This window comes from Amblyomma americanum, chromosome 6 (genome assembly GCF_052857255.1).
Source record: "Amblyomma americanum isolate KBUSLIRL-KWMA chromosome 6, ASM5285725v1, whole genome shotgun sequence".
NCBI lineage: Eukaryota > Metazoa > Arthropoda > Arachnida > Ixodida > Ixodidae > Amblyomma > Amblyomma americanum.
The window spans coordinates 53,205,141-53,215,361 of NC_135502.1; the positions used below are offsets into that span (position 1 = coordinate 53,205,141).

Here is a 10,221-nt window from a genome sequence, read left to right on the forward strand (position 1 = left end):
CAAGGCAATTTACAGGCTGCCACGGGAAAAATCACAGAACTCCTGCTTACACGAACATCCAAACTCGTGCGTCCCGTTAAGTCTTCGGAAACAGTAGAACTCGGCTTGGAGAGGTTGGTATATCTTCAGGCTCGTCCTATCCGGCAGAACTTCGTCAAGAATGACTGAAATGAGAGCGCACGGAACCTTCAATACAAAAACTTCTAAATATAGCAGCCATTGAGCACCTGTTTGCCACACAATGCACGCTGTCGAGAACAGCTCATCCCTGGGCCGTGACACTAAATACAAAGAGGGTATCGGCACAACTGCACAATACACAGCGGAGTCATGCCGCGAACGGGCGCTGCGCGTTTCTTTAGACACCGTTTTCAAGCAGTAGTGACCGAAAGCTCTGTTTACTGATTCTATAACGTATCTACACCGCAAAGGACAAGCCGCAAATATAAAACACGTACTCACATAAAAATAAAACCTGTATTAGAAATATTCTTATCCGATATGACAGCGCCATACTTCGGCAGCAGCGCCGTCTGGCAATTCCAAGCGGAGGCAGCAGGGAAAAGAAGCTTCTTGCTAAAACTTTTGTACCGACAAGATGGTCAAAATAAACAAATGCAAAGCAAAAAGCTTTAAGAGATTTTTGAAATGTCAAAATAATGAACAAAGCTGGATCAGAGTTTATTTTTAATCATTCAGTAGTTTCGGTTGCATAAACACCGTAGCCCCAGCAAGTTCCACCGAAAGTCTCCCGTCTGGGTGGACACGCGAACCACTTCGTAAGGGAAGAAAAATGTGCCGTAGTGGAGGGCTCCGGAATAATTTCGACCACCTGGGGATCTTTAATGTGCACTGACATCGCACAGCACACGGGCGCCTTAGCGTTTTGCCTCCATAAAAACGCGGCCGCCGCGATCGCGTTCGAACCCGGGTACTCTGGATCAGTAGCCAAGCGCCCTAACCACTGAGCCACCGCGGCGGGTCTATGTCCCTTCCTCGCGAGGTTATGGCCGCCAGGGACTCACTGTCCCCTTCTTACTGTTCACCTCCCTGCGGATGCCGATGCGACCCTAGCACTAACATCTGTCGCTGTCAAAGACAGACATTTTTCACGGACTATTACTCACCCAGCAAAACCAACTCACCCAGCAAAAAGATCTTTTGAAACGGTATTTCACCTTAGCTGCATGCACCACGCAGAATTTGTGAAAGCCTCGGTTCTTGTTGAGTAGTGTGCATGGAATATATACACAATCTGCAAGTCAAGAAGCAGCTGCGCAGCTCGTACAGAAGGCCTCTCCTTCCAAATATGCAGACTGTCAAAGAGTACCGTAACTTTGGAAGCTATACAGTTTGGAATCTTCTTAAATATTGCTCAGCACGCCTGAACAACTGCATGAAAAAAATTAACCTCTGATTTATTTCATTAAACTAAATGTGACATAAGTGTGCTAGCACAATATGTGGACCGTCCGCATATAGGTTACTTAAATATGGCGGTTTTACAAACAATGTATGCCACAGCTGTCGGGACGCAATTTCTGCACTTGGCTTCTGCTGCCAAGAAATTGTCTCCTTTCCACTAGGTTGCAGCAGACGCGCTATTGTGCATGGCCTGCATGGGAAGCTGGCTTACATGGGAAGTTTTGTCCTATGCCGCAGCTGCTGCGAAACTGGTTTTCCTCCTTCAGGGGAACACATAATGGCTTTTTCACCAGTGACCCACCTAGTGTTAGTGCACAAAAAGGAAAGGGGATTTCCCTCTCTTCACTTTGCCACCAGCATTGCACCTGCCAGTCCTGTCCTGTCACCATCTCTTTGCCTTCCCTCTCCAACTTGCGTTTCCCTTGCACTCCAATCCACCTGAAGACAGGATGGTTTTTTCCTAGCCAGGCATCTAGTGCTAGTGCACTAAAGAGCAATCCAAAAGTGAACAATGCCACTCTCTTCACCATGCAGAAGTTTCCAATGATGTGGCAATATACAATGAGACTTGCCAAAAAAGACATATCTCTTGTCGTCATATACTTTATTGCAATACCCGCGCCCTGGCAAGAATTAAGTAGGGTGTACTTGCTGAAATTAATGTGGGTACGGAACCAAAAACCATGGCCATTTTAATCCAAGCATCCGGCATATGCCTTCGAGGACATCAGACTTTGCTTCTAAATTTAGATGGCCGCGGCTGCACATGCACATGTGTACGGAAATGTGCTGTCACCTCTCTCGAATGCTTAATACAGCAAACCCATATTAAATAGTATGGAAGGATGAATACAGCCTCCATAGAATGGAGGGGCTTCAGTTGGCAATTGGTGGGAATGCAGCAGTTTCACCCAGTGTGTGTATCATGCTCCGGCAGTATTTCTGCATGGCCTCCACTGAATGCAAATGCTTTTTCAACCTAACTGGGACAAAATTTGGGACTTAAACTCCCTCTCTTCCATAAATTACTCACCTCGGAAGATTTTATTTCTGTTCACTCACAAGGCCAAAAGTGAAGCACATCACTTGTGTTGTCTTCCTTCGTCATATCCCTCAAAGCAACGTATGTAAAAAATTATAGTCTGTTCAGTTGTGCTGGCAGAACTCTCACAACATGCTTCGCACCAATACAGCCATTTGCTACACGAGCAACACACGTCCAAATCGTACATGTACTCAGCTCAGCCATATAAAGGCACAGAGATACTTGGTTCGCTCATTGTTGGTTTCTCCACCACACCTTCTTAGAATGTTTTCCCTTGACTCCCCGAGTGCTCATTTTTCCATTACAATACAGTTTGCTCACCACACCTCATACCATGAAACTCACCATTGCCTCCTGGGATGCATTTCATTGTCATCTCATTCATTTCCTCTTTACCTTGTCGCTCTTAAATAAGGTCACACTGCCTGTTTTCAGTGCTTATTTTTTTTAATCTAGAGGCTATCATATCCGAGCAGTACAGGCACATTGAATCTACTAAAACACACAACAGTGTTATGCCATAAGCCATGCCACAACAATGGCATGGCAGATACATATATAAATAACTGTTTCACCCAGCTCCTAACAACTCAGATGTGTATCGTTGGTTTAAAGAAGCATATAAGGGGGGGAGGCATAACACAAAAACAACTTCTGAAACTGTCGTACTTTTATGCTGACTCTCTTCTCATTACTCTGCATATTAAACCTGCGCCTTCTTTCTACAGCATCCTACAGGCTTAAGTTTAACCTTTTACTTCACCGTCAATGAGCCACATGAATAACATTGCATGCCTTTCATCATGGTCAAACTTATTTTGGTTATACGTACTGCAAACCAAACAATACACGAGGTCCTAATGGCATGACCTTTCAATCCTCGCAAACATCTTGAAACACCATCTCAAACCTCCTCATGAGTGCATTTTATAGACACTAGAGGTGACCTAGCCCCTTCATGATAACGCACCGAAACTGGCCCTGTCTTAACCATACCAAACCGCCAGCTCCATCATAGTTCCAAAACCCATTTCCTAAACTTCAAATCATCCTAGAATTAAGGTTAAGGAAATGGGAAGAAAGGTGCATAAACATAACAAATTTCATCATCTGAACAGCTTTCTGCTGCAGCACTGAATGCAAGTGGGCTTGCAGGCCCATCTAAGAACTCAAGATACTCTTTGTCATACGAGGTGCATCTCCTGCTACCTAAAACAACTGATAACAACCACTGTCACTGAAGAAGCTGGTGGCTTCGAGGAAGCTATCAATCAATTCTGCATCACATAAAATTGAGGAAGTCAGCTCTGTCCTTAACAAAAATATAACTTTGTCATATCCTTCCATCATGATCACACTAACTCAAGTCTGTACAGGGAATGACCAAAGGTAAAACATCTCGATGCACGCCTACCTTAGTGATGGGATAACTCTCTGTCCTTATTCTGCGTAACCCTTCATTGTCTATTTTACCTCGTGAAATGCAGCCCTACGGTGCTACTTGTTTTATGTGCATTCGATATGACTGTCCAGGCCTCCAATGAAATCCCTAAAACTTCTCCTTATTGAAGGTTCTTTATACTGTGCAAAGTTTCATCATCAGTATGTGCGTGCCAAATGTGTCAGAGGAAACAGAATGTGCTATATTCCTTCACGCAAAGTACACGCAGTCCACAGAACTAAAAAAATACAGGGAATATAGGCGCAATTTTCTTCCCACTTTTCTACCATGCACTTACATTCGATGCTTTACTCCTCCAAGAAAGGCAGACACCCTCCTTGAAATTTTGTGAAGTGTCTGGACCCTTCTGAACTGCCCTGCAGCTTCAATTTTTGTAGTTATGCCTGATGGTGGAATGCCGCAATAAAATAGAAAGACTCCCGATACCACACTGCCACAATTTCTTGGAGCCAGTGGTCGTGTAAATACAGATCATCAAATGAGCCTGTGCGTAATACAACGTTACTCAAGATGTACTTCAACAACGAAACACTTAAATAGGATATGATAGTGTGCTTGCATCACATTTAAAGCTATTGTAGCACTTCTGGAGCCAGACACACAAAGCTGGTACTGAGAGTTTGGATTGAAATTGGCTAGCCGTCGCATTGCTATATCTACTGAACTGCTTAGATATTGCAGCTATTTAACACTATGCAGCTTGTATTTAAGCAAAAGCCTACCACTGTGGCTTGGTGGTTACAGCACTTATATGCTGGACCCAGGGACGCAGAATCAAATAAGCAGGTTCAGATGGGTTTAGCTCTCATGCAGCTACTACGTGACCAAATGTTATTGTACACTAGTTACATCAAAGGTATTTATAGACAACTGCATTAAATGTCTGACATATATTCATATATTCACTGTATTTTTTCTTCTTAATGCATATGTGTGACCATCAAATCTCATCATTAGAAGAGGGTGTTACACATCAACCTAAACGAATGAGACATTAGGCTAGGAGGGAGAGAAAAAACTTCGTTACAATGCAGGGTTAAGTGTCTATGATATCCTGTGACACAGTCACCAATGCCAATTGGTGCATCAGGCCTGCCTTGTTGGATAATGGGGGAAATGAATGGCAACAGGTAAGAAGGAAAGGGAATGTTCCAGATTAGCATAGAGTTTGGGGGAACTGCGGCATGCAGCGGAGGGTTGGAGATGGTAGGGAAAAGAAGGGCACAGGTTGGGAGTGTATTTAAGTTGATGCACCAAAAAATGCGTGATTGATGGTTGGAGAGAGGTATGTTACAAACATGAAGGTTATGAAGGGATTCTCTAATGCTGTCATAGTAATGATTTATTTTGTGTTTGTAATGGAGAATAGTGTTCTATATTGATGGATAAGAGAGGGAATCCCATGCACCTGGTTAGTGGGTAAGATGGGTCACCTTGTTGTCTGGGATCCCAGTGTGACCAGGAATCCACCTCAGCATCACTGTGTAAGGCCTAAGTTTGGTGAGAGCCTGTTGCTGGTCATGCGAGTTGTGCAGGAAAGAAACCTGTATCTCATATAGCCAGAGGAAATGGGAGATGCTCTGAAAAGGTCCTGTGTACTGCTGATTATCAGTATGGTTTTGAGGGTAGCAGTAGGAAGGGGATTATTGCAAGGACAAAGGGCGCATGCTACGATCCGGCTGTCGCATGCAATGAAGTAAGCAGCAGCTTCGAATTGACCTCATGAAGCGTATGTGCAGACAATGGTCGAATCAAGGGAGTACGTGTGGTAGGTAACGTGAGCAGCGTGCCTGCATGCGTTGCAGTGTGTTTTGGAACAGAGGAAATGCGGAGGTTATCTGGGAGCGGGGAAGTGGGGGTAATTGAATGATCTAGTGCCCCTGTTTGGTGCTGCAAAGCCTGCCATCTGCCGATCTTGATGCTGCTCTAGGGGATCTACCCCAGGTAAGAGCACCGTGGAGCATAGGTGCCCAGCGGATACGTGTATGGGAACACTGAGGGAAGTCTTGTACAATGCACAATCTCAGTCTTCCATCTTTGATGATGGGCTAAAGTAAGGTATTGAACTGTATAGAGAATTTTTCTAATGCTAATGAGTGGAATGGATGCCCTACTTGACCCCTGTCACGCCTTGCGTGCTTAACAACAATCAGGCAGACAAGGTAATTAAGCTGATGGGCACAAACTTTGATGGTGCTAGTAATATTGGCTTGATCAGATGATTCATGGATATGAAGCCAGAGAATCCAGCTGATATGTCACGCCTTCCTGGTCTACTTCACACTGTCCACTGAGCCCTGGTAGTGGGTTATTAGTTCTTACTGCAGACAGAAATTGCAGAATCTAGTACTCAGAAAAAGAGCCTATTTCATTACTTCTGTAATACATTTGCCCTTGTAGAAAGACGTACTAAATGCATTACACTTTTTCTGAACACTTATGTGATGCACAGGGACTTATGTGGTGGTGACTGTGAGAATTAGATTTAATTAATAAATTTTCACAAGGCAAAAACAACGGCAAGCTGCAGGATATGCCATAAACAAGGCAATAATTTAACACCATAATCACGGAGCTACTGAGACGGGGTTCTGTAAAAATGAATGGCACCAAGTACACATGTAAAACAATACTGACATTACCAAACACCTGAATCATTTCCTGTAAAAAAGTGGCACCGCAGTGGCTTAGTGGCTATAGTGGATGGCTACTGGCCTGAAAGACGTCGCTTCAGTTCCGACAGCAGCAGTCGCATTTTGATTGGAGAAGGGGAGGTAGAAAAACTTTTATTTAATTAACGGATTAGTAGCTGGTCGCCATCCTTAGTCCAGGACTCCGTTGGATGTTGCTAGCCTGCATGGCCGCTCAATCGCCACAGCTGGTCTTGTGGGTCTGCGGTGAACAGAGCAGCCTACTGAGAGAAGACATTGTGTTGGAGGATGGGTGGTTGGTGCCCCTATAGGATGGGGTATTCCCATAGGCAGTCGAAGAGTGCGGGTGTAGAAATACTGCATGTTGGGCAATATCCAGGATATTGTGTGAGAAAGAAGAGGTGCCTGCGGTAGAGGTTTGGAAAAGAGTGCCCCTGAAGCTGGCACCACGCTGTGATGTCCGCTCTGTTGAGGGATATGTCTGGGGGGGAAATGTGCTTCTCTGTTGTCTGCAGTGTCGAAGGATGAGTGTGTACATTAAACGTCCTGCGGGTGGAGGAGGTGAAATGCTAGAGGCCTTGTACAGTGAAGTGTCAGTCCACATTAAAGAACCTCAGGCGGTCGAAATTATCCGAACCTATCCACTATGTTCTGGAACATTAAACTTCATAAACCAAACATTTTCTGTAAAATAGACAAGGGGAACAGTGCTTGTTATGAGATACATGACAGAAGCTAACAGTTGCCGAAACCAGGAAGCATAGGGGATGTCATTTTTTAACTTGAGGTTTTCATCAATGGAAGGTTGATAAAAGCAGAACGGAGAAATGGTTCCGGCGACTGTTGGCTTCCGTCATGTATGCCATAACAAGCACCTCTTCCCATACCCTTGTCTGTTGAACAGTTTAACAAAGGCCTTGAATTTTGCAGTCTTGATGCCATAGGTAGCATACAAGGGTTCTCGTAAAGCTTCCGCCCTCACTGTTCGATCAGGTTCTTACATTGCATTCGCAGTACTACAGGACATACTACGTCCACCACTATGGATGAGGCTGGCGCTGGTGAACATTCTCAACATTCAGTTACACTACACATAAATACCCCCAAAATCAGAATACTGGACAGCCCTTGCCGTAGCTCAGTTGTAGAGCAGTGGACGCGAAATTCGGAGGTCGTGGGTTTGGATCCCACTGGCGGCATGTGGTTTTTTTCTTCTGCTTTTATTAATCTCCCAATGATGAAAACCACAAGTTAAAAAAAAAGAAGACAGTCCCTGTGCTTTTTGGTTTTGGTGACTGTTGACTTCCGTCATGCATTTTCTGTAAAAGCAGCTTGTACTCTGCAGCGTCAGTCCACATTAATGAACCTCAGGTGGTCATGGCGCAAGGTATCTTCAAACCTCATAAACCAACCATTTTCTGTAAAAGCAGGTTGCGACAGGCAAATTATCAAATACACGAGGTGGCATGTTTTCCAACACGAGCACTTAAGCTCTGGCCTTTAAGTTGGAAGGAATTGTGAATTTTTACAATTAATCACAATTTTTGTGCTTGTTTGGCAAGCCACGCAGCTGTGAATCACATCATCAGAATCATCTTTTGCCACCTCTTTCACAAGAAAATGCTCAGTTTTGTGTCTTGCATATAGCAGAGGCACACTGCCTTTTTTATATTCAACACCCAGCAAGAAGTGACATTTGCCATTATTTTTCTTATCAATTCAGTTTTCCTTTGGGTGCAGTGGCTGGCAGTCTTTTTTTTTTCTTTTTATAAACTCCCTCTCTCAAGCCAGCACCTGTAGTTAGTACGACGCAAAGAAGTGCATTCCAAAGTTGAAAAGGTGGTGGCAACGCAACGAGCGATAACCTCGAGTTTGATTCTGGCTTGTTAGTAACATTACATGCATAATGTAGATAAAAAAAATGGGAACATCCCAATTAATCTGCATGTTTATGCATTGCGTCCACGATACAACTTGTTGCCCATGGATGAATTAATGTCTCAAACCTGCTCCTTTTACTGGTGTCAATTAGAGCAAATGTCTTGAAAGTTACATTACAGCCAATGACAGTCCAGCCGTCTTGTTTTTTTAAAGGTTTTCAAAACAACGATGCTTACACACAGGTGCGAGCATACGGAGTTAGCAACTACTTTGCTAGGTTTTGTGAGGTTTAACGCCTCAAAGCGACTCAGGCTATGAGGGACACCTGTAACTAAGTTGTGACTGAATAGGCCAGCCTCCAAAACTTTCAGTGGCAGAATAAAAACAGTGCACTTGTACACAACACAACAGTTTAATGCTGAAAGGTAGCGGACAGGAACCGATTTGCACCCTCAAAGCAATCACTTAAAAGCCATTGAGATACATCGAGACGTTTACTGAGGAACTGAAACAAACTTTGAATGCTCCGAAGCATCCCAACTCTAAACGTTGGGAGTGTTGTGAAGTGCACTGCTGAGGAAAGCCAAATGTCCCTTCGGGCACTTGTTCGCATAGTGCCCCTTTTCTCCACACTTGTAGCACGTAACCTGATCCAGTGGCCTGAAGCGCTGCCCGCCTCCGGGATTGGCGACTCCGCCGTCTTCGTGATCGCGTCGGTGCATACCACCGTAGTGGTTGTGGAACTGCATTCGGGAGTGGTGTTGCTCCTCCTTCAACTCTGCTGGCATTTTGTGGCACGATATTGCCTTGTGCCCTGCCTCGCCACAATAGTGACATACAATATTAGCCTTCTTTGCTTGCTGTGCTGGATCTTGAACAGGCAGGTCGAACTTGGGATGCATAAATTTGCACTCGGGTCCATCGGGACAAAACCCGCAAAGGTAGTTGATGCACATGACGCGTCGTGTGTGTCGGTGGCGACAGCTTGGGCCATGACGGCAAAACCCTCGATCGTACCAGGGGCAATCTTTAATCTTTGCTTCGGGATCTATGTGGAGAAATGGGCACTCCTTGTTGCTGCACGCGTTGAAACGAGAGTAGAAGTAACACTCTGGCATTTTCGTCATGTCGAACTCGTGAAGGAACTCGCACTGGTCGCCTTTCTTGCAAAGGCCTCGAAGCCAGTGTTTACATACAACTGTTCGGTCACCCTTAACATGCCTAAAGGGGCACGCAGATCCTTTGCTGCAGTTTCCCTGAACATAGAAACAGCACACGGCAGCCCCAGATTTGTCCATACCAGGGAACGGTAGCGGCAGCGCGCCGAGCTGCTGCTCCAGGGCGATCTCCACCTCGAAGACAACATTTCCCACTTTGGCAACTATTTCCTCCATCACAGTCATAGACAACAGCCGTCAAGGCTAACAGTGCAAACTTTCAGCCTGCGACGTAATGTGCTCGCTTCCGACCACAAATCCGAACGCGTCTGCGAACGACAAGAGTGCAAGCCGCCATTAGCTACACTACTGGGTTCCTCCGATTGGCTCTAAAAAGAGTCACGTTTTTTAAACCTGTGGCGGGAAAACGTGAGGTTGTCGAGCATCGCGCTGGCTTGCTGCAGAGACTTTCATACTGCCTGACTACCGAAAACATGGCATTAAGAAAGAATGAAGTAAAATGCTATAAAGAGGAGTATCTCAATGATTGACAGATTTATGAAATTTTCACATGCATTGCGGGTACCGGCCGTTTACTTC

General features: G+C 44.9%; 1 protein-coding gene and 1 pseudogene across 2 annotated transcripts in view; both read right to left on the reverse strand.

Annotated features, from left to right (window-relative positions):
- The window catches only part of Nct (Nicastrin), a 38,624-nt gene extending 38,085 nt beyond the window's left edge, over window positions 1-539 (reverse strand). Inside the window, exons 1-2 of the mRNA XM_077626847.1 lie at window positions 463-539; window positions 51-164 (exon numbers count right to left, since the gene is read on the reverse strand). Coding sequence (XP_077482973.1) covers window positions 51-164; window positions 463-514 — 166 coding nt within the window. The 5' untranslated portion in view covers window positions 515-539. The remainder of the gene's footprint in view (window positions 1-50; window positions 165-462) is intronic.
- Window positions 540-8,857: 8,318 nt separating this feature from the next.
- LOC144094711 (cleavage and polyadenylation specificity factor subunit 4 pseudogene) lies at window positions 8,858-10,015 on the reverse strand (annotated as a pseudogene). Its single transcript, XR_013306546.1, has one exon. The product of XR_013306546.1 is annotated as a cleavage and polyadenylation specificity factor subunit 4 pseudogene (transcript).
- Between the last annotated feature and the right edge of the window lie 206 nt (window positions 10,016-10,221).